Source organism: Condylura cristata, unplaced genomic scaffold, assembly GCF_000260355.1.
Source record: "Condylura cristata isolate star-nosed mole 26May11 unplaced genomic scaffold, ConCri1.0 scaffold00010, whole genome shotgun sequence".
In the NCBI taxonomy this organism is placed as follows: domain Eukaryota; kingdom Metazoa; phylum Chordata; class Mammalia; order Eulipotyphla; family Talpidae; genus Condylura; species Condylura cristata.
The window spans coordinates 10,751,009-10,776,949 of NW_004567111.1; the positions used below are offsets into that span (position 1 = coordinate 10,751,009).

At 40.6% G+C, this 25,941-nt stretch overlaps 1 protein-coding gene across 1 annotated transcript in view; it reads right to left on the minus strand.

Annotated features, from left to right (window-relative positions):
• The window catches only part of GPC5 (glypican 5), a 1,027,138-nt gene that overhangs the window by 969,950 nt on the left and 31,247 nt on the right, over positions 1 to 25,941 (minus strand). The window contains exon 2 of the mRNA XM_004680070.2: positions 8,320 to 8,481. Within this exon, the coding sequence (XP_004680127.1) occupies positions 8,320 to 8,481 (162 nt within the window). The remainder of the gene's footprint in view (positions 1 to 8,319; positions 8,482 to 25,941) is intronic.

The window sequence follows — 25,941 nt, forward strand, 5'->3', positions numbered from 1 at the left end:
AATTAGTAAGAAAAGAAAGCTTTTTGTTGAACAGAAATATTAAATCTAAAACACAGTTTCACCAAAAAAAAAAAAAAGAAAGAAAGAAAAGAAAACCATATTCAGATGTGAAGTACACAGGGTTAAACTAGAAAAAAAAAGCATGGATTTCACTTTTTACCGTATATAAGTTTCAGATAATTTTATCAATATAATGGAAAAGTTTGTTCCATGGGATAAAAGGTTTTTAAAAGAATTCATAAATATTAGATTACAAAGTGAGCTACATTATACAATAGTTACATTCCAACTCTTCCCTCAAATGTACTGCTACAAAATATTTACAAAAATTCTATGTCAACTTATCTTACTCCCTTTTTTCTGAATATATTTAGTTATGGACAAAAATCAGGAAGATCATTTTAAATAAATGTATTTTGAAACTTATGAGACTTTCCAATTAACTTTAATGGTTTATCACTGCTTTCTAAAGTGAACATTTCTAAGATAAGCTCTGTTGTAAAAGTAGTTTGTAACTGTTTATTGATTTTCATAGTTTACAAATATCATCAACATTAGGATTTAAAAATGCAAAATATTCAATTGAAATAATACTAGAAAAATAATCACATACCTTATTTACACTTCTAGATAACTGTACTTTGTACCCTGCTCACAAACCAACACATTACAGGATGATTAAAAAAAATGACTCATGGCCCTCCCTGGTAGCACAACGGTTAGGACCCAGCACTACAAGCTGGCTGCAGCCGCTTCAGTGCGACTTCCATCTCCATCCCTGGAGCTGACCCACATGGCCTGGCAGACCTCTCCTGACCCATCTGCTGCTCCCCTCAGCAATGTACTTCGTCAATGCACCTGTTCTGCTCCCCACTGTGTCTCTAGTGAAGCCTCTCACCGCCCCTGTACCTCTGGCTTGTACCCCAGTTCTGTATAAATGCATAAATAAATCCTAAAAAAAAAAAATTACTCATTTTAGAAAACAGGATGGTGGTTGTCAGGGCTGGGGCTGGGGCTAGGCAGAACAAGGCCCTGGGCAAAGATACAGATTTCCAGCTACAAGATGAATGAGCTCTGTGACCTTAGCACAACAGCATTAGTGGCTGTTGTGGCCCTATCTTCCTGAAGGGCGAGGGGGAGGAGTGGAAACAGCAAGAGGGGAGAATACACCAGACTATGGCTAGGCTAGCAGAAGGGGGTGCCATGAGGGTGGGAGCAAAGGGGCAAAGGGGCACAGTGAAGAATCGATTATGGGGCTTTGGTGGCAAGTATGGTGAGATAGTATACACCTGTAGGTTGTATGTACTGTGCAGTAAATCAATGCTACTTCAACAAATAAAACTTAAAAAAAAGAAGAAATAATAATAATGCTTTATATACTTAAAAGTTGCCTAGAATGTCCATGTTCCATGTTTTCACCACAAAAGAAAGGAACAAGGTGATGTGATGAAGGAATGTGTTAGTGATAGCAGTGATCATATTACTATGCATATAAGTGTATGCTTCAAATCAACACTTTGAACACCTTAGTTTACACAGTCTTACATGTCAGTTATCTCAATAGAGCTAGGAACAGTTTTAAAAATAAATTTTTTAAACTAAAAACAAGCCCTCAGTTTAATTTCACCTTCAGAGCTGTGTGACCTTTAATATATCCATGCTCTACCATTAAGGAGAGGAGCTGGAAGACACGTGAGCTCACTGTCTGGGGAGGAGAAGGAAGCATCATACAGGAAAGCAAGCGACCTACAGACCAAAGAGAGCAAGGTGAGGATAGGAACTCTATGGACTGACACTGGGGGGAGCTGGCAGATGCTTGCATACCCAGAAATCAATGTTCAATTTGAAATTATGTGTGATTTTTCTATTTTAACTTCCTTTATCACCATCTAATAAAACTGATTTTATACATATATCTTAATTTAATGGGCATGTATGTTGTGAGTCCATGAAGATGGTGATTAAAATGTTCATACTGAATGGGCCCTCCCTAGTGGCGCAGCAGGTTAAAGCACTGCACTAAGAAGCTAAAGCCACTTCCGCATGAGTTTGATTCCCGCCTGCCCTGGAGGTGACCACATGGCGTGGCAGACCTCTCCTGACCCGTCCACTGCTCCCCTCAGCAGTGTACTTTGTCGATCTGCCTGTTCTGCTCCCCACTCTGTCCCTGGTGAATCCTCTCACCCTCCACGTCTCTGGCCTGTACCCCAGTTCTGTATGAATAAATAAATAAATCTTTAAAAAAATGTTCATACTGAATTAATATGTTAGAAAAGAGACACAAAAGCACATGGAAGAAAGCAGGACACAGAGACAGGCACAGCCATGTGACTAAGTCACTGGTATGTGCAGGAAAGTTGTAGGAAGCTTAACATTCCATAGAATGCAAGAAGAAACATAAGCTTTCAGCTAAAATTTTAAGACTTGGCAATCCAACTAATATGTGTACCTAGGAAAAAATTAAATACATACAAAAACATTCATGCCATGGCACAAGATTTTTCAGTGAGTATAAGGTTCCCTTATACTGTTGTGAAAAAGAAAGAACTGTTGTGAAAAAGAACTCTCTGATCATCAAGGAACCACACATTTTGAAAACAAGATACCTTTTCATATCTATTGCCTCAGAAAATCTTTTAAAACTATGACAGAACCAAGAGCGGGAGAGTGGGAGGAACAGTGACAAAGTACATCCACCACTTGCGGGAGTTCAAATTGGCTCAGCTCCTTTGGTAACAACTCAGCAATATCTCAGCAAGCTGGCTGTGTACACAGCCTGTAAGTCACAATTGCAATTGCATGTGTATGCCCTAGGAAAACATGTATCCAGGGAGAGATGAACAAGAATGTGCACTGCAAGTTATATGCGCAAAAATAAGTCTTGAAATTATTGCTGTGTCCATCAAAAGGAAAATGAACAGATGTTGCATATCTACAGCAGAGATATTTTATGAATCAAAATTGTATGGATGAGTAAGAGATAGATGGGGGAAGAGATAAATCTCAAACATAGCTGGTTGTGATCTCCAATATATCCCATTCTTTACTCCACACTGAGGTAGTTTATATAACACGCCATGTGATAACTTTTGCCAAAACAAGATTAAACCAATATAAATGTAACATAATGATAAACAATCTGATAAAATAACAACACATCTTCTACAAAATAAATGTATAGTTCTCACACAGAAAAGATTCACCTAAATCTTTCTATGAAATGTGTGTTTCACAGAAAATCAAGAACTATTTATCTAACACAAGCAAGTTAATATGCTTTCCTGGTGAAGTTTCTACACCAAGAGATAATATTATCATGATCAATCAAAATGAACACAACTAAAAGGTTACCTTTAAATTTACAAAAGAAATTGGTTAAGTCAATCTAATCTTTCGTCTATACTTAATATATTTTCCCCACTATCAAGCATGCTTCATGCAAAGCAAAATTTATTTTTAGGTGAAATATAACATAAGCTCCTGCAATTTTTATCTCTCATATCACAAGATTAGCCATTTTCGTAACTAATGGCAGCCTGCTGGCACAGGTGCAGACGAAATGATTTTTAACATTGCAGAGATAAAGGACAGCTGAGTAAAGACAAAGGCACCAAGAACTGTGCATGAGAGAGCACACCAAAGCTCGCACTGCCTGGAACTAACGGGGCAGAATGCAATCATATTTAGAATGCCAGCGATAAAAACAATGTAACATACTCCTTTTCAGTTTATAAAATCAACAAGATGTTGGCATACTGGACGTCTCAAAGAGCCAAGAAAAATACAATAGTTAACTTCAGGACTCTGTACAATCTGTGCCTGATAGTCTTGGCTTCTACTGGGCACTCAATGGACATTTAAATGCATCAAAAGAGGACAAAAAGAGACAAAAAGGAAAGAAAAAGGAAGAGAGAGAGAGGAGAGAGAGAGAGAGAGAGAAGGAGAAAAGAAGAGGCTGAAGGAGAGATGGAAGGAAAGCAGAAGGAGAGACAGCAGAAGAGAACCTGTCATTTGTCATTTTCCTTCAGAGCCATCCATCTCCCTGCTCAGCAGCATTCATTCAGTGTACACTTAGCTGCACTTGTGGGTATCTGTGCTAGGTACCAGAGAGTGAGAGAAATGAATGTCTCCAACAATGCCAGCCTAGGGCTACCTGTTCCTTACTCCTGAGCTCTGGTCAGGTGATACATTGTTAGGAATAACATTATTCCTTTATCCTCCCACATAATGCTTTTGTAAGCAATAATTATAAATATTATCCACCTCTGTAAATAACAGTTAAAGTGAACAAATTAAGATTAATGTACTCCATGCTTACTATAAATATTTGTATAAATCTATTTATGCCCTCAGACATTATTATAGTCAAGCACTCTTTGACTGTATACACGTGTATTTGTGTCTAGCACTTTACACTAGTTTTGCAGGAACGATACACTTGCTGTACAATTTACAGCAGCTCATATCTTTTGGTTTAAGGGTAGAAAATCCCCTGTATATTCATAATCTTAATTTGCCTTCTTTATAAATTATGATATTTAATTTTTAATATATCCCTATATTTCACTGAGAATAGGAACTTTTTATGAAATTAATAAATCTAACACGTAACCCAGAAAACCTGCCAATCTTTTAAGTACTTACACTCAGGGAATAAAAATTTAATTAGCCAGGAGAATAGAATCATAAACAAATATATTAAATCTTTACTATTCTAAATATCATTAATCACCCAGTTTATTGTAGTAATGTACATTTTAAAATGCCATATGTAAGGGGAAAATTCCAGAATAAAGACTTATAACTACCATATATTTTAGAAATATGTAAGCCATTGGAAATTGAAAAAGATAGGGAAAGATATCTTTCAAGGAAGATTTTTTTCCCTTAAACTTATCATCCCAATTTTTAAGCAAAACTCAAGTTTACAATAGCTTTTTCCAAAATATTCTTTCATTTTTGAGATTCTGAAACTGGTGTACTTTAAATTTTAAAAACTAAACTATATTCTCTCATTTAAGATCAAAACAAACTGATGAATCTGAAAGTTGGACAAGTTCCTTTTTTACAGTAAGTGACACAGTCCTCTGTCAACTTACTTTACTTCTTCCTGAATCACTCCACTCATTAGCGTATAAATGAATGTAAAACATTTATTAAAAATTATTTCCAAAGCAGTATAAAAGCAGGAAAAGCCACACTCCTGGTAAAACAGCTGAAAGAAAATAAACTCTTACATTCTCACGGACTGCTCTGCTTTATTCATGAACATTCTTACGCCCCTGGAAATGAAGACCAGTTATTTGCGTGGTGACAAAGCCAGAGTTCCTCTCCACAAACAGCACCAGCAATTATGAAGACGACAGATACAGACAGGAGACAGCGGCTTGTTCCCTGTACCTAATATAATGCTGCCAGAGCGACTGCCCTGAGGAAAAAGTGAAACCCCAGGTCTCAACTATGGCCTTTCCAAAAACAGATTTTTGTTTGGCTGTTTTGTTTATTTCTACAAAATTTGAAACAAAGGCAAAGACATGCCTTAAAGAAAAAATTAAAAGGGAAGCACACCCCAGTAGGCCCTTTCAGACCCTGGTGGGGATCTCTGAGCGCTGAATTCCAGAGCTGAATGTGGCCTGTGCACAGCATAACTTTCCCACTCCCTGCACCAGATGCCAAGATGCCAGCACTTTCTTCTCTTCCCTAAGCAATTCAGAGCTCCAGGCCTTCACCTCACTGTAATGTAGAGCCCGCTAAATCACAGACCACAGCAGCCATCCCCACAGACCATAAACAAAGGGTTAGTTCAAACACATGTGAACGTGGGATTCCCATGAACCATGAGAGAAGACACCACACTACGCCTCCTCCAGAGCCTTTTATGGCCCATAATGCCAGACAAGGTGAGTTCTGTTGAAGTAGAAAATACGAATGCAACCAAAGATCAAAACAGAGCAAACCTGCTTACCTCACTGGAGAAATGAATTGACTGTCCCATTAAATTTCTCCCAAGCAGACAAAGTTTCCCAATACAAGGTGTTGGCTTCTTGCTTCTCAGAAAAGTAAGACTTTGAATTGTTTTCAGATATTCTGCTTGCACAGAAACTAGAGAAGGCATTTTACTTATTGATAAGGTACTTATATGCAAAAGCAATCTCTCAAATTGTTTTTAGCATATATATTTAAACTTGCTGTTTTATGGAGGTGAGACTAAAACTACTTATCCTATTCATTAAATTAAAAGCAGATATTCTTCTTGTAAGAGACTGTGTTCCAATAAAGTTAGTCATTAGGAAAACTCCTTGTAAACTTATCTTGCTTCCTCATGATCCTTAAGTAAAATTTGATAGCACCAAAGAAGAAAATTAACAGTATTTTTTTAGCAAATCACATTTTATTAAATGTGATTTAACAAAAGGCTCTACCTTTCGTTTTTATAATGAAATGTTTAAATAAACAGCAAATAAAAGTATATCTAACATTACCTGACACTCTGGTGGACAGAGACAGTTCATGCATTTCCTAATATATTTTCAGCAGCCTAAACTCATTTTTGAAAGCCTAAAATTTCCAGGATTTCCATTTTATCTTTTTAACTAGACTTGCCCTATTTTGATCACTTTATCCAAGAGTATGTGAAAAGCACTACACTACTGCTGAAGACAGAAGAAAGTGTTCAACTAACATTCACTGAGTACCTACGTGTTATTAGTAACTGCTGGCTCTTTCTTCCGCTACAGTTAACACTGCTACCCAAAGATAAGTAGGCTTGATTTGTCATCACCTTCTTCTGCCACAGATCCTCATTTTGGAGGGATTAGGTTTTGACAATAAGAGAAAAAAATCATAATGGAGTTTCCCTAGTTAAATATCAGCGATTTTCTCACACTCAGGTCAATGTTTTCCATCTTCTTCAAGGTGAACCCAGCTCAAGTTTTCAAATACATGATCCACAAATCCCACCCACACCCCCAACTCTACTCTAAAGAGTCTACCCACTGCCTCTTGATCTCTAAAATGCATTCCCTGCATAAACTATCACTTTCCTGAGAAAAAAATATCACGACAACATTCTCTGTGGGTGATAAAAAAAAGTCTCTCAGTTCAGCCAGTTCAAATCAAGCAGAGCTTGCATAAAAGACACATGGGTATGTTCTCCTCCATCACATGAATAAATTCCATAATAGAAATAACGTTATTTTCTAAGATATCTTTAAAATGACTAAATTAATAACATCTTAAAATCTGACATTCCATGGCTTCTACAAAACAACATCCATTCATCATGATCTACATTTTAACTCAAATTTTATCCTGATTTATTGTATTTATTTAGTTAAGTATAGTTTTAAAAATTAATCAGCTTTGTGATTTAGTTATGTATGTAAACAAAGCACAGTTTAAATAGATTGGCATTAATATACTTACTTAAAAAGTTATATTTTGCATTGAACGAAAGCAATAAATTTGTTTGGAAAGCAATTTAATCTAGATATTTTCACTTTATTCATAAATAGAATAGTAATGCTTTGTAAAAGGAAAAATAAATTAAGCTACTTTATTGTAGTAATAAGGAATTTTATAGAAGAGATGACTAAAATCAAGAAAAAGATCATCTATTTTCCAGTATGCTTTATAATTTTATAACCCATTAATTTTATTTCTGAACATACTGTTTGGATTAAGGTTGAGTTCTGATCATAGCCAACCCTTAAAAATATCCAATTAATGTTTCCTATTTTACTATTTACCAGACTTGTCTGAACTTTGATGTATCATACTGTTATTCTTATAAAACCACATGAAGCTGCAGGGTGGAAAATTAGACAAATATTTCTTCAAAACAGGACTTACAGAATACACACATATTATTTTTAGTGATACAAACCTGAAAGTTATATAAGGTTATGATGCAATGCTCCTTCTATATAAGTAAATACCTTTCAGGAAAAAATACATATATAATTACCCAGTTAAAAGCCATGAGATTTTATGTAAGAGAATAGTTTAATTAAATCTAATTGTATCTGTTCACAATGCAGTAAAGCAATGGAGCAGAATACTGAGAGATCAGGAAAAAACCCCAGAAGGGTCTATATCCCCAAGGGTCATTTCATTATACAACAGTTTTTCCAGTCCAGATATTTATATGCCCGAGAGTGGCCTCAGATACAAGTTCTGAAGGTCAGACAAAAACCAAACCTCATTTTCTACCAGAACAATATGCAAAACTAAAGAAGTAAACCCAGCCAGGTTTAGACAATCATGGCCATAGACCGATGACATAACAAGACTAGATTTCACAATACATGATACATTTACCTTGAAAAGCAGCTGCATTTCGAGATATGAGGGACTTTAATGGAGAGCTGGCTGTTTGCAGCACCTGCTGCATATCTTGGCGAGCTACAATCTGGAATCTCTCCTCCATCTTCTTGGTGCAACATGTAGGCTTTCTGGATATGCAAACCTGGAGATCAGGTCCTGGAACACATGTAATATTCTTTCAGAATAATGACCTGCTCCCTGAGTGATATGAAGTGTTACACGTCTGGGATCAGCAATACACAAAAGGGGCTCTAGCCTCTGGAAGGAAGCAATTTACTAGGGGGAACTTAGTTCCTATAGGAAACCACAGGAAGATGTATCTAATGCCATTAACCCAAAATATTCTCAACCATTAACTCTTTACCCACATCTTATTAACATTTTAATCAAATATTAAGTATGACCTCTAAGTTAAATAATTACCATTAACTAACAGACTACATAACAGAAAGTGAATTACATGGCATGAAATATGTGCAGAGCTAAATCAAGAAACCTGAAATTCTGTCATTAAACACAGGCTAAACAAAAACTTCACCTGATTTCTCTGCTTATTACATTTGTGTTTCTTATGGAATAAGCGATTAAGAGAATAATGATATAAAGGGAATCAAGACCCCCCCCCCATGGGCCCAAACCCAAAATCCAAAATCCTACACATCATCTAGCTTGCTAGAGACAATTCTTACTGACAAAAGCACTTTGTAGTTTTAATACATTCTCAGAAAACCACTGGGAAGATGCAAAACCCATGAAATGTGACATGTATATTTGTGTGTGTGTGTGTGTGTGTGTGTGTGTGTAGATAGAGAGACAGAGATACAAATACAAAGATACTGGGTGGTTTAAAATACTGCTAATATGATTAACAAATCTCTTCCTGGAGAGGAGAGCACCTTCTACCTAGCAGGCGTGCCAGGAACCAGAAGGGAAAGGATGGGCGCGAACAGGGCCTGACAGCAGGGCAGAACACCCCAAGGCTCCTGTATTTTGGGGGGGGGTTTTGTAAGTTCAGGACATCTGTCTCTGTAGGACTTCATGTAATGACCTGTTCCACGCTTATGGCCCTGATCTTCAGGGTGCTCCACAGACCCCCAGGAATCTCCTCTGACCGATTTTAGACCAGAAGCTATAAAATATGCATGTGAGCATGGTCACACATGTGAGCACATGCATGCATGCACACAGACACACACACACACACACACCAGTCACCTTTAGCCTCCTACTTCCACACAGGTGTGAGATTTCAAAAAGCTGTTGCTGGATATTAGCAAAACATCTGAAATCACTCTGAGTTTCTTGCCAACCCAAAATACCAAAATTGCTAAGAACCCTGGTTTTAGTCTAAGTTAGACAAGTAACAACAGTGCTTGAGCTTTTTTCATAAAGGCAAAAAAGCATAAACTATTGATATGTGTCGTGGGTCATAGCAGGTAACTTCTTGGCGATTGCTTTCCATTTCACCTGCCTAGAGCTATACAAAAGCAAATTTCACCTCAAACAGTAACCTGAAGGAAAGAAAACAAAGCAATCTTCTCAGAATTATTCCTAAATGGAAGAACTGGGGAATCAGTTTTTGGAGAACAATACTAGAGATTGGGGCAAAGCACCCATGAATAAGCATTAAGGTTTTAAGTAAACATATTTCACAGAAAAGACTGCTAAGGAATAAAAATATTGATAGCAACAATAATAAAAATGGACCACTGAAAATACCTGCCCAAAATTCGAATAAACACCTATGACTGTTTTGTTAGATCACCTTTCTTCACATGGTCTAATTAAAGGCCCCAAATTACGGTCAGGCCTTCCTGTTGAACTGCTGTCCTCATTTCGGGGACCATGGGCCACTGTACTCTTCACACACTGGTTTTATTTCATTTCCCCATGGTCACTAACTTTCCACTGGCCACCACACCTTTCTCCACAGCTTTCTCTCTGCCTGGAACACTTCTGTCTTGCACATGCTCAACCACCATCACCTCAACTGTCACCTACTTGAATCAACCTGTTGCCCTTTCAGTCTTAACTCAACCTTCACACAGAGCTTGTCCTTCACTTCCCAGCCAGCGTCCATCCCTATAAAATGCTCTGAGAGTGCTTCACACCATGTACTGCACTCATCAAAACGGCAGTGTTATGTTCCTCAGTGTGATTACCAGTGAAATGGAGGAATTTTTGTTCATTATCACATGACAGCTGTCCAGCACAGAGCGTAATAAATCATGAAACTCCATTTCCACTCAGTGAACTGAAGGCTGAGGTCACTAGATTGTCTCCTCTAACCCTTACAGCAGCTCTCTGAGACAGGGACCCTTCCACCACACTCCACAGATGAGGAATGGAGACACTGAGGAGGTTTTGTCAGTGCCCAGCATCACACACCACATTGCAAAATGGGGAGCCACTGTTTGGAAACAGGCAGGGTGATTCAGGCTATCTGTGACCCCATCACTCTGCAGACAGGAGTGCAATGGCCTTCACTCTCTGGGAGATATGCCCACAGATGACACCGGCCACTTTGGAGCTCAGCTTGGAAAGGAATCATCTTTTGGTAAGTTGCAAGAAAACAGATTTTAAGTTAGGAAGCGTCAAAGGAGCTTTCCTTGAAAATAAACTAGTTAAAATAGAAGTTATAGAGTCGCTGGTTGCCTTTTTGCCCAATTTTAACTAGTCAAAAGAATATGTAGAAAGATGGCACAAATTACCTAGACTGTTGTCCGCTACGGTGTGGGAGAGACAGCAACTCTGAAGAAGCACGGGTAGCAATTTAGACCACTTAGAGCAAATACATTCCTCGGGCTGATGAGGATCTGTGTTGATTAAGCCCGACTTTCACTTAGAATCTTAGACGTTCCTAACTATGACATAATGCTAAACTCCAAATCAAGACGATAATTCAAAGATCTGGTTACGTCTAATTGACTGAACATCTTCATCAGTATCATCTACAAAATATACTGAAGTTACTTAGTCTTGGGGTTGCAGGGGAGGAGGAAAAGAGTTGGTCATTAAGAAACTAGTTCCTTCGCTTCCTGCGTCACCCAAAAGGCAGAAAAGATGAGCCCGTCATCCTCAGGGAAAGGATAACGGCTTACATTTTGTTCACTGCATAAGCACCGAGGACACAGTAACAGACTTACTGATCACAAACCCAGTCTGCATTATAAACAGAACAGGCATCATAACAAAGTAAAGCCAGAAGCCAGATGAACCGAAATAGCTATGACATGATAACAAGACATTTTAAAAAATATTTCAAAGCCTGGCTTCAAAGAATACAGCATCACGGAGATACTATGCAACAGTCACGAGCACACAGTACAGACTCAGGGGCCGCAGGGGTGTGTCTGAATGGGGAGATCAAGCTCCACAAAAAGAAAAGTGCTGAAAACAAACAAAATTAAAAACGCAGCAGCAGGCTCTTTGCCCAGACAGCCCCCCAGCCGAATTGTGAGCTTTTCTTGATTTCCCGCCCAGAGAAGCAGTACTGGTTCAGTCTCCGGTTCTGTGCTCAACCTAAGAAATTCTTACACTCCTCGACCTGCTTGCTCATGCATTTTTAATATGTTAAAATAGCAACACTGGGAAGCACTCTAGAAGTGTGGCGGAAACAGAGTTTTCATGACCTCCTAATCCCCACCAGAACCAGAGGAAAAATTACAAAATGCATCCAAAGAAGTAAGACAAACCTCAGGGACAAGGTTCAAACTCTAAATGGGGTGGAGGAAAACCAGCTAGAGTGACAGGTTTCCGCAGTATCAGTGTGGGCAGGAGGTAGAAGAATGAAATTCTGAAGGGCGTGAGGACAGCAGAACCCCAAAATAGCTAACAGGAGTTGCCACACAGCAGACCAACTTGAGAGCAGCAGCTGAAAGTAAAAGGTTAGTGCGCCCTCCACTATTGGTTGTGTGTGAAGGATAAAAAGTAAAAAGGGATGAATGTACAGGGGACATTCAGACCCATCAACTCTCAACACAGACCCAGCAGGATTCTTCCCAGGGCAGACACCAGCCAGGAAGAGAAACTTCCAGAAGTGGCGTCAAAATTCAACAGGAGAGGGCTCCAAAAGGCATAGAAAGAGAAAGTTGAGACCTAAGTGGGAAGGGAAATAGTCCAGGAAATTCAAAACACAAGCAGCTATATTTTTAAACACTACTCAGAAACAACAGAAGAGGAAGTTAGAAAAGCTATTCTGTAGCTATTCTCTAGACAGTTAGAAAAGCTATTCTGTAGCCCTTCTCAATCTAAATGTTGAGGGGGGGAAGAGTAACTTCACATAGATTGGACCACGGAAAATATTGAGGTCAAATCTCATACAGAGTTATTGTAACAAAAAAGAGAGAAAGGAACAGAGTAACATTTTCGCAGACAAAGACAGCACATCAAAAACACAGGGCCCCAGAAAGAAGAAAACAGACCAAAACTTGAACCATACTATTTTACAGCCACCTAAAAACAATGACACAACACATAAAAGAACACAAATCAGAATCAGGAAAACGCAGACAAGAGCTGACTATAGTCAGGAAAGAATTAAAGATGAAAGGAAAAGACAATGAAATGAAGACCAAGCTACAAGGAACACCGGAGCAAAGCACACAAAAGTGAAGCCTCGAGAGAAAGAGAAGATAGAAAACTGAAAAAACAAAAAGAACAAAAGTAATAAAACTTTTTTAACTGTAAAGATTAGAAAGACAATAACAACAGATATTGTTAATAACATAACACCCTGAAGGAGAAAACAAGTCAAATTCCGATAGCCACATTCTGTTATACCAAAATCATGTGGTTGCAACAGGAGATGAAAAAAGTAAGTAATAAATATTCTAATTCTATTCTCCAACTCTACCCTGTATCCTGGGGGAAAAAAGGGTAGTTTGGTATGGAAGAGAGCAGACACAGCTGTAAAGAGGTTACGGAAAACTGCAAACTACAAGTGTCACTGAAATGAAGACTTTTCCTGTAAAGCTCACTGAGAACAATGCCTTAGCAGTGGCAAAGGCCCTCCCTCCTGCCCCAGGACCCAATTAGAGCTTCTCGAAGGAATGCCTCATTCAGGGGCTGGGGCAAGTAAAGCAGGAGGCAGACTAGTTGTAACAGGGGAAGTTCCAAGTTCCGTGCCCCACCCAGAAGGAGGGTGGAGCTGAGCAGAAAAAGGAGAGAAGAGAAGGAATCAGAAGAGAAGAAAAAAAGAAGGAAGCAGGATGGAGAGCCAGAAGGAGACCTGAGGAAGCCCCATGAAGCAGCAAGCATGTGATGAAGAAACCGGGCTTGTTTCCTGACCCTGGACTAGTTAAGGCAGATATGGGTGAGAGACCTGTAGGGAGCTGACTATGGCAGTGTTCATATTGACTTTGATGTTGCTCTTTTCCTCCCAGACTTGTCTGGCCATTTCTGACCCTTTCCCATGGTTCCTGGCCAGAACGTGCTTTAGTCTTGTGGCAGCTTTCAGGCCTTGCTTTGGACCAAACCCTTTTGGGTGGACTTTTGCCCGCGAGGGGATGGGTAGCTTCAGGTGTTTAATTTAGACACTACATTCTTTGTCTTCTGTATTGTATACTCACTGTATTAAAGTCTCTTTTCATTAAAGTTTTATATGTTTTGTCTTGATGCAGCAGATGGCAGAACCCACTTAGAGCAGGCAGGTTTGGGGCTTCCCGGGTGTCCCTCTCTCTCTATCCTGTAACATAGTGTCAACATCTTGTCCACCTGATGGCAACGCAGCTATCAAATAATGAAGTGGGTCACAAAAAAGGACTCAGGCCTGAAAGGTCCAGCACAGTAGGGAGGACGCAGAGACAGCAAGGCCAGTAAAACCAAAAGTAGGTTTATTTCTGCGCTTTCAGGTGAGGCTCACTGACCCCAGAGAGGGTTGAGGTCAGAGAACTCGTGCTGAGGGAAGGGTAAGGGGAGGAGGTAAGAGGCCTAGGTACCCCCACCTACGTTTCTGCCCCAGAAATATACAGGTGGAAAATTTTGACAAGAACCTGGAACTTATTTTTCTACCCAGGTGGTGACAGAAGTCATGAGGTTATCACTCCTGAATATCTGTGTCTGCTTGGGACAACCTCTCCTCCCCTGTGCCCATGTTTGGCTGGTGCCTGACCCTACATGGGCGTTATTAACCTGGTGTTACAGTGATTTTTCTTTTTTTTTTTAAGATGTATTTATTTATGCATACAGAATGGGGTAATAGGCCAGAGGTATGGGGATGAGAGGATTTGCCAGTGACAGAGTGGGGAGCAGAACAGGCTGACTGACAAAGTACACTGCTGAGGGGAGCAGCGGGCAGGTCAGGAGAAGTCTGCCGCGCCATGTGGGTCACCGCCTGGGCAAGGATTGAACTCATGCTGAAGTGGCTTTAGCTTTTTAGTGCAGTGCTTTAACCTACTGCTCCGCCAGGGAGGGCCCCTTACAGTGATTTTTCAATAACAAAGCAAGTTTCACCTTTATCCCCTTTTCTGGCACTGAGCTCCTAAAATTCTTGCAATTTGCTAAGTGCTAAATGTAAAATTGTGTCTTGTTATGTTAAGCAACTTTGGGAATACCCTTAAGTTACCTAAGGATGGGGGTCAGTTGCCAGAGGGACCAACTTTGTGACTGGAAGTAGGACACTCCCTCCCCCAACACACACACACACACACACAACACACACACACACTTCCTTCACCACTGGTGAAAAGAGGCTGGAGGTTAAATCAATCATCAGTGGTCAATGAATTAATCATCATGCCTATATACTGAAAGCTCCATAAAAATCCCAAGGGCAGGGGCCTCCCTGGTGACCTAGAGCTTAAGACTCAGTGCTATCTCCTCTAAGGCCAGAGTTTGATCCCCAGCCAGGTTGCTGACCCACATAGGGCAGCAGACCTCTCCTGTCTCCTCCACTGCTCTCCTATGCAGTGTAATTCAGTAGATTCACCTATTCTGCTCCCCACTCTGTCTCCAGTGAATTCTCTCAAACTCTTCCTCTATGCACACCTCTGGTCTACACCCTAGCTCTTCTATAAAAAAAATAATAATAATAAGTATTTTAAAAAATAATCCCAAGAGCAGTGTGTGTGTAGCACTTCCATTTGGGTGAGCACACAGAGTTTCTGGAAAACAGGAAGGCGGGTCATGGCAGTTCTATTTCCTCTCCAAGTTACCTGTATCCTATGCATGTCTTCAATTTGACTCTTGCTAAATTAAAACCTTTTATAATAAACTTGTAATCTAGTAAGTGAAGTGTTTCTCTAAGTTCTGTTAGTCAGTCTAGCAAAATAATTCAACACAAAGAAGGGATCTGGAACCTCTGATTTATAGAACAAGAATCAACAGGTTGTGATGGCATCTAAGGGGGCAGGGGTGAGGTAGTGGAGAAGGAGAAAATGTCTGTACATCTCAACCCTTAACCTATGGAATTTCATGCTATCTCTGAGTAGAAGTGTCAGAATTGAGTTGACTTGTAGGACACCCAACTGGCATGTGAAGAATTCCGTGGTAGTGTATGGGAAAACTCCCATCATCCATTGATGTCCTGGTGATCAGGACATCAAAAAAAGCTGCCATAAGAAAATATCATAGAGTGGCCTTATAAAACAGAAATTTATTTTCTCACAATTCTGGAGGCAGAAGTCTAAGATCAAGGTGCCAGCAGATCTGGCTTCACTTAAGGTCTCTTCTGGGCTTGCATATGGCTGCCTTTCCTCTGCATTCCAGGTTTCCTTACTCTTACACACACAATACAACAGTGTCTGTAAGCTTACAGCCCATTCTCATGATCACACTGAAACTGAATTATCTCCTTAAAGGCCCATCGCCACATAATGTCACAATAGGAATTAGAGCCTCAACTCATGAAATTTGGGAGAACACAATTTAGTCCACAAAGGAAGCCAACTCTAGAAAGTTTCTACTGGTCAGACATGGGACAATCTGAGATTCAGTAATAGTAACTGCAATGAAGTGCAACCAATCAAATAAGCAGAAATCCAAGGGTTTTCTGAACCTGTGCTTTATTTTTGTAGTAAAAAAGGCTTTTCAGGGCCCTCCCTGGTGACGCAGCGGGTTAAAGCACTGCACTAAGAAGCTTAAGCCACTTCCGCATGAGTTCGATCCCCGCCTGCCCCGGAGGAGATCCAAATGGCATGGCAGACCTCTCCTCACCCGCCCGCTGCTCCCCTCAGCAGTGTACTTTGTGGATCTGCCTATTCTGCTTCCCACTCTGTTCCTGGTGAATCCTCTCACCCTCCGCATCTCTGGCCTGTACCCCAGTTCATGAATAAATAAATAAATCTTAAAAAAAAAAAAAAAGGCTTTTCAAATAGGACTGCTAGTGGATAGCACACTTCTTCTTGGTGTTTCTAACTTCTTCCACTCCCTATATCCTCTTAGAGGAGTTTGACATTTGCAGCAATCTCAGCTTTACTGATGCTTGACAAAGGAAAAGGCCCTTGGAACCAACACAATGAGCTCAAGATAGATTTCAGGTTCACTAGAATGAGGCTACATGCCATAAAATAAAAAGGACTTGGAATTCAGAACAGGAAAAATATAATGGGGAGTTTGCTCCTTCTGTTCTCTGAGCATTCTTTCCTGTCATATATTCTGAAACTGATAGGAATTTTTGAAATGTTATTATGGTAAAGGGAGCTTGAGTTAAATGTATTCCTTCTTCCAGGTACCCATAAGTCCCTGAATCTAGCAAGAATCAGACAATGGCACTGGACATGTCAGGAGTTGAGCAGACCATGATCCCTACCCCAGAATTTCCTCGGAGCTGCTACCTTCTCCAAACTCACGTGCATGTTACTGAGATGACAGTGACACAGACACAGTCTTGACTGACTCATCCCGGGCTGTCAGCACTGAGGGAGTGGGCAAGAGAAAGGCCTGGAGATATGAACTGGAGAAGGAGAGGAATCCCTCAAAAGGGTTCCTCAGAAGTAGTCAGTGAGGTAGAAGGAAAAATGGCAGGGCAAGAGTGGGGCAGAAGAGAGTGACATCCTGCGAGGGTCTGAAGGAGGAAGAGACCAGCAGTCCAGGGTAGGCAGTCACATTCTAGAAGCCTGTCCTCATCCCTCAGGTTATATTCTCAACTCAACTAGACAGCAACTACCTGAGCAATCTCATAGCATTTGAAGTCCTATTAATTATAAGGAATAATTGTAAAGTCAGTTCAACTCACTGCTGCGCTCAAACCTGTTTGCCAGCTTTAAAGCATATTCCCTTCTATGCTCTGCCAACTCTGACAGGGAGGGCTTCTAAAAGATCAGACTGCCACTCTGCATCCTGCTGCCATCCTGAACATTTTCTGTTGTGTTCGGAGTGGACTCTTTAATTTCTGGTTTTCTTCCCAAGTCTGGAAGCTTGGACAGGGTAAGGGCCAGCTAGCCACATTTCCTAGTGTATTGCATAGAACTAGCATCGTGCCCAGGGCAAGCCGCCTGTCCTCCTGCACTCTTAGCTGCCCTGTCTCCTTACCTGCATGACATTTTGTAAGAAACCCCAGAAGGCACTAGGCTAGGTTAAAATTAATTATGCAGTTTTAATTATAGACCCCGGATGAGCATATTGCTGAGGACATTAGAAACTTATTCGATAACCCATCAGAAATAGGAGTTGATACTCTATTTATAGTTTTACAAAGAGTCCTTGTATAATAATGCATCATTGTAATTTCTAGATGCATCCTTTTTGCTTACGGAGTACTGACATTGCTCTATGAAAGCATACATTAATATCAGCTATTAAATTTTGAAAGAAAAAATTCAGAAAGAGTATAGTGTTTCACCTATTTGCAAGTTTCCATGGTTCTGGATTCAGTTAATAAAAAAAAAGTACCATTTGGTCATCTGAAAATGCAGACAAACAGTGCCAATAGAATATGCACAGGGAGAACAGTGATGCTGTCGCTCAGACATATAAGCCATATCGGTGAGCCTTCAGCTGATAAAGTGCTCAGGATTGATTTCCAGACATGGCTGATTAATGTTCACACAAAACACTACAAGCTTGCCTTTTACAACCAGTAACAAGTATTTCTAATGTGAAAGTACATACTTTATTTATGTCCATGAAGCAGAGAAATGGTATGCTAAACAGAACGTTTTCTCTTGAAACCATGGCTTAAGATTTGAGGATCTGTGACGTGGCGACAGGCTTGGAGACAGAAGGCCTAGACACAGGTGTTAACGCAGATGTACCTGAAGCAGCAGCAGGATGATCCTCAAGACTACTTGAAGGATTAAATGAATGAAATGTAATCACACCCCCTTGGTTTTACTTTTTGTAAGATTTATTTATTTATGCATACAAGAACTGGGGTACAGGCCAGAGGTGCAGGGAGTGAGAGGATTCACCAGACACAGAGTGGGGAGCAGAACAGGGGCATCTACTGAAATACACTGCTGAGGGGAAAAAAGGCTCCAAATTGTCCTACTATTTGTTACCCAACACACCTAAGAGATGATCTCAAGAGCCAATGACCGGCATCATTTCTCTAATAATGTGGCAGAGCACCTCCACGCTGGGCTGAAACAGAATCTCAGCAATTAAGCACAAGTATTACATTTAAATCAATTTGCAACCACTAATGTATGCAAATGTGGGCTAAAAACCTTGCTGGGATGGGGATGGGGATTGGGGTGGGAAAAGAGAAAACTCTCAACCACAAATGGAGTCAGACAAACATGACCAAGCCATCACAATTTCTGTGAGACTGGCCCACCTCATAATAACCCCTATTTCTTTTGAGAATTGCTCTCTTGAAAGCTCAACAGGAGACCTTGACAGCACGTGTGTGTCATGTGACCAGAGTCTCTGAATTGCAGTTGAAAATGTGACTCAAACAGAACCAACCAGATTGTTTCATCTGAGAATTTAAAATTGGAGCACAGACAAAGTCTAGTCTGTTCTCTGTCAGAGCTATTTTATATATAATTTAGGAGTGAAGTACCCATGCTATCTCACCATGGAGACAAAAACCAGAGTGTGGGGAGAAGAAAAAGAAGGGGAAAACCTTCAATGCTCTCAGACATTCGTTGGAACTATATAATTACAGAAAAAGACTAACCTCCTTTTCTGAGGTCCAATTACTTCCCATACTTTGGGGTTTCATGAGCTGCACCTAAAGGCTTTTAATCACTTTTTTATTAGACCAAATTAGTTTATGTTTCTCACAGTCAAAGTGTCTAAGCTAAAACTTCTGTGAGGGAGCAGCAGGAGAGGATGGATTGAGCAACAAGTGATATACAAGGTTCTCAGGAACCTGAAATCCTTGAGTGTGGAAAAGCCAAGTCCATTAAGCCTGACAGAAACTGTGGGCTGGCAGGCAGAGTGGTTTTGGGTACAGATGGTGACTAACACTCAAAACTGTCCCAATCCAATCTTGAGAGCTTCTCTGTATATCTAGAAATAAACAACAGATCAAAATAAACTCAATAACTTGACAGCTAACCACTTCTGTTCTAGGGAATCCCCACTGCCACCATGTTTGTTTAACATACATAAAAGCAAACTGTGTCACTTAGAGGCTCATGAGTAAAAATCCCACTCAAACTGGGAAAAACCATAAGGGATTGAATTTGTTCAGAATTAAATATAATTAGATACAATTGCTGTTGAGACCAGCTTCCCTCCCCTCTGTTGTTCCACTCCATCTGCCTTAGACTTGGCTTTGCTGTTGGTCACTCCAACATGAGCATCCCAGAAACTCCAGCCTCAAGTAGAGAAATGACTGCTCTGATTCAGTCCGCACACTCGGAGGAGAAAGGTTCTCTCTCCTAGAAGGCTCAGCAGGCTTTTCTACACATTATGTACTAAGCCCCGAGGCTTATGCTCCCATATCTGAACAATCACTGTCGCCACAAAACATATGCTGATGGTTTGACAGCATCAGGAACTCAGGGCTTGTCAATCCCGCTCCAACCACTGTGTGAGTTTGAGTGTGGTTTGGTCTGAGTGAACCAGGCAGCCAAAGCAGGTTATGTGATGGATGCCTGGAAGCAAAAGCTGACGACAGAACAATACACACCACTGCAGACGGACAGCCGACGCCCACGGCACTGCACACAAAGAGTCCAAACTGACAAGGGAGAGGCAAAGCACTTGGGGTCTCATGTAATGCTCATTGGGGTGCTGGGGTGGGACAAGCAGGAGCAGATTTCTACATTGTCAGGAAGATGCTTAATAGCGGTATAACATGCTATTAGTTTAATAGAATTTATTCCCACAAAACAGACTTGAGATAGGAAGACCGCTGTATTTTATTTTCTCTCTTAATACTGAGTGCACTAAAGCGTAGAAGGGTAGATGATTGTGAGAACTCAGGGAATTTACCAGCATCCTCTTAGAACTATAAAATAATCAAGATGTGAAAGGCAGGTTGGATTTTGGAAGTCAAGAGGGCAGGAGGCCCATTCTCTAGGCAAAGGCTGAAAGAATTCTGTATCTCATTCACACAAGAGAGAAATACACAGAGATTCTGCTTGTGTTTATCCGGTAGAAAGGAGGACACCAGAAACTAGAGCAAACTGCTCGACTTCATGTGTTATAGTCTCTGTGGCAACTATTCTGCCCCACAGACAATACAAAGATGAGTGGGCATGGCCAGATTCATCCCTCGGCCCGCAATTTGCCATTTATTTAGAGACTAAAATGCGTTGACTAATACCATGGCACATACTGAAGCTCACAAGAGCTTGTCTTTATATTCTGAGAGCATGTCATGTCGATGAATAAAATCTAGTTAGTCACCAAAATAAACCCAGCTATCACAAGGAAGAACACACAGACATGATATAGCTTCCGCTATCTCCCTAACACTCCAAGTCACTTCATTTTAAAAGATTTCGAACTGAGTTCCCCCAACCACCACAAGGGCTCCTGAGAGTGACCACCACCCAGCAGCTTACAGCAAGGTGCTAGAGTCACACAGCGTCCTGGCTCTGGGTCACAGGAGTAACGGCTGTGTGTTCCTCCACCCACCCCCAACTCCACTGTGGAGCCCCAACTCCAGATGAGAGCAGAAGTCTGGGCTAACACCCACCAACCAACATTCTAAGAAAGTACTGGACTAATCTGCTTTGTCTCATAGCCTGGTTTTGTTTGGTCACTGCTCAAACTATAATCCCCTCTAGAATTCCTTCTGATACTTTCACCCTCAAACTGGCCATCTCTGGTAAGTCACACAACCCCTTACCTTTCTCTCCCAGACCATTCATTGCACTGTCGGGTATCCCTAGTAACCCACTTCCTTCCCCAAAGTTCCCTGCGTTCTCTTCCCTCAACCCCATCAACCAGAATGTGGTGCTCCATGGAGGGTGCTCACCTCTACTTCTTCATCAGAGTGTTTATTCTCAGACCTTCTTAGCAAAGATGGAGAGTGAGAGGGAGTTTAATATCTTCCCTGCTCCAAAATACAGATTTTAATGAATCGCTCCTAGGATTTCTGCTGTAGGACATTTTCCTCTGAGACTTCTGCTACCTGACATTCCACCTTCTTTGCTATCATTCATCCCTCCTACAATGCAGAAGTCAGTCCAAACCCCCATCTTACACCCTATTCAAGACAGCTACACATTCCTGAGGCTTAGGATCTGGGGGGGTGCGGAGCTAGATTTGGGTTCCTGATTCTATAGAACTCTTGTTCTCATCTGCACTTCACTTCTCAAGATTGGTCCTTTCTCGTATGCCTAACCTAACAATGCAGTTCCATCAATTTCTTCACCCTCATTTTTAATCCTAAATTCTCATCACCACGTAAATATACAGATGCACAGATACAGGGAGAGAGTGGGAAGAGGAAGTCTTTCTATCTATGCCAAAGCACATACAAGAAATTTACAGAGCAGAAACACCACAATCAAATATTTCACATTAGGCCCTCCCTGGTGGCACAGCGGGTTAAAGCACAGTGCTGAGAAGCTAAAGCCACTTCCGCATGAGTTCGATTCCCGCCTGCCCTGGAGGTGACCACATGGTGGGCAGACCTCTCTTGACCCACCCACTGCTCCCCTCAGCAGTGTACTTCGTCCATCTGCCTGTTCTGCTCCCTGCTCTGTCTCTGGTGAAGCCTCTCACCTCCCCTGTGCCTCTGGCCTGTACCCCAGTTCTGTATGCACAAATAAATAAATCTTTAAAAAAAAATATTTCACATTAAACATGCCTATTCTTATAATCCCTTGGTCACACTGTCACATGGCTCTACCTATTCTTTCCTCACAATTATTCAACAAATACAAATATTTCCTTAACTTTTGTTAGGCAGAGAAGTTGAATCCTGGGCTTTTCTTTGTGTCTTTCTGGCAATTTTAAAACATAGCTCCAAAATTCCTTACACTCTTTTCACCAAAAGCTGAGATGGGGCTTCCCTCATGGCACAAGGGGTTAAGTCTCAGAACTATGCAGCTATGCACAGCCATTGAAGTAAGAGTTCAATCCCCAGCCAGGGAGATGACCCACATGGCACAGCAGACCTCTCCTGTCTCTCCTGCTGCTCTCCTCAGCAATTTATTTCAGTCAATCTGTCTGTTCTGCTTCCCTACTCTATCTCTGGTGAATCCTCTTACCCCCATATCTCTGGCCTGTATCCCAGTCTTTACATTCTTTACATGCATAAACAAATCTTTTTTTTTTTTTTTTTAAGTGAGTTGTATGCCCCCTCTCCTGGAATTTTGACTCTGGTTGCTTGACTAATAAAATATGGTAGACGTGAATCTGTGCTGGTTCCCAAGCCTGAGTCTTAAGAAACTGGTACTTTCCAGGCTCTATCTCCTGAGACACTTACTCAGGTTACCTTGCCACCACATTGTGAGCACCTCCAAACTACACCACTTGTAAACCATATAGAGGGGCCCTAGGCATAAATATTTCAGACCCATCTGAGGTCCCAACATCAACCTCAAACACCTGCAAATGATTCCACACCCCAGTCATCAAGTCACCCCCAGATTTCACGTCTTCCCAACTAAGATCTCAGCTGCCATGGCGCAGAAATATGCCATACTCCACCCAAATTCATGATCCATAAACTCTCTGAGGCAATAGTTTCAAACTCTGATTTGGGGTAGTTTATTATATAGAATTAGCCACAAAAAAATAATATCTACTGACTCAACTGTTCAGTTAAAAAGTAAAATATACAGGTTGAATTATGCTGTCACCACGAATCGCCATCCTAAAATGCAGAAATAACCCATTCATTGAAGATTTCTGGAATTAACTCACAATCAGTTTTACTCAGTTCTCTTCACAAATTCAACCTGGAGCTCCCTAATCTTCAATTTCTTTCATCCCTACTCTAAAACAACTGTATTGACCCCCATATTGCTAAGCCTTCTCCAGCTCCCCCTCTCAGCCAGAGTATTCCATCGATAGTGACCTTCCTGAGACACCCCCTCCACTCACCTGATTTTTCCTTCTCTCTCTTAGCTTAAACTTGATGATTTTCTGCTCAGTAGTTATTGGACTACCTTGTCTTTCTTCTCCTAGACAATTACACATACTGCCATCTGCATGAAAAAGACTCATAAAGTAATACATCCAATAATGATGCTTCCTGCAACTAGATCTGCATATCTATCTGAATATATTATACTTCCACTTACACATCTCACAACATCTCATATGCAAATATCCAAAAATGAATTCATCTACCCCCACCATCCATCCTCCTCTTCTCAGTCTTTCAACCATATCTCATAAACACAACACAGAGCTTAGATCCTATTTTAGATCCATTTGGAGAGTGTCTAAATATGTTTATCCAATTTAGACTCTTTTTTGCAGCAGAGGTGTGTGGGCTTACATCTGTCATTTGTTGTATGTTATGATTCACTGCCATTTCCTTTGTTTTCTATCTGTTGCAATATATTTTGTGTTTGCTTTTATATCCACCACCTCCTTTCCACCAAATATTATTGTAATTTGAAGTGTATAATATCTGCTTTATTTAAACTGGCTGTGTAATATCAAGTAATATGCTGAAATTATATAAGCATACTGCTTAATATATCTCGTTCCTGAAAAAAAAAAAAAAAACAGAACCTTTCCCAAGTCAACCTGGACTGACCCTTATGAAATATACTTTCCACAAGCAATTATGATACTTCAGACAAGACAGAGGCAGAAAACTATTACCAGTAACAGTAACTTTAGCTACTTCTCAACAGACTAACAAAAACAGAAAATCACCGTCATTTGATGCTGTGCACAGGATAAGTTCAGAGTGAGAGCTGATATTTCATTTTTAGCATGTTGTTTGACAAATTTCCATAAGCCAACCCTTACATTCAGAAAATAAAACAAAAATGATAGAATTTTCCATCTGAAAATTCAAATCTAAAAAAGGAAGGACTGCCTTTTAAAGGATGCCACTTCAGTAGTGATATTGGAGTCCAGATTGCCTGACATACTGGTCCCAGGGGCTCCACAGGTCTCTCTGGGTTAAGAGACTCGAGCCTGAAGGTAGTGAGAAACATGAGGACATAAAAATGAATTGTACCTTTCCCCCCACCCCCAAGGCATCAGTGCCAAGGTGGCTAATGTGTGTCAACATCAAGGAATCCCTCCTCCTGAGAAGCCAAGAGGAAGTGTCTCAGAAATGTAAGAAAAACATTTATCTCCTCCACATCAATCCAATTTCAGAGACCCATTAGTGACTCAGGCACTTTCCCAAAAAGACAGCACTAAAGTATTCTGTGTATTAACAACAAAACTAAACTTGATTTTTAAAAATGGCATTTCAGACACAAAAACACTGATTCAAAAGGACATCTGTACCCCCATGTTTACTGCTACTTTATTTACAATAGGAAAGACGTGGAAACAACCAAAATGCCCAAAAGTAGATGACTGGATTAAAAAGATATGGTACTGGCCCTCCCTGGTGGCACAGCGGGTTAAAGCACAGCACTAAGAAGCTAAAGCCACTTCAGCATGAGCCCAATCCCTGCCCCGGAAGTGACGACATGGCGCCACACCCCTCTCCTGACCTGCCCACTATTCCCCTCAGCCGTGTGCTTGTCAGTAGGCCTGCTCTGCCCCCCACTCTGTCTCTGGTGAATCCTCTCACTACCCCTACACCTCTGACCTGTACTACAGTTCTGTATGCATAAATAAATAAAATCTTTAAAAAATAAAAAAAGATGTGGTACATATGCACAGTGGAATATTACTCAGCAAACAAACAAAAAAAAAGATAAATACATGCCTTTTGCAGCAATATGGATGGAGCTGGAAGGAATCATGCTTAGTGAATAAGCCAGAAAGAAAAGGAAAAATACTGAATGGTTTCACTCATAGCAGGAGTATAAAGGACCAGGCGAGAAAATAATAACAGTAATTAACAACTATATACCAGAGACATTTTACTTGGGTGAAGCCAGGAATGGGATCAAAAATGCGGGGTGGCCCATGTTTATTGCTGCTTTATTTACAATTGGAAAAACATGGAAGCAACCCAAATGCCCAAAAGTAGATGACTGAATAAAAAAAATGTGGTACATATATGCAATGGAATATTACTCAACAACCAAAAAAGAGAAACATATGTCTTTTGCAGCAACTTGGATGGAGCTGGAAAAGATCATGCTTAGTGAGATAAGCCAGAAAGAGAAAGAAAAATAC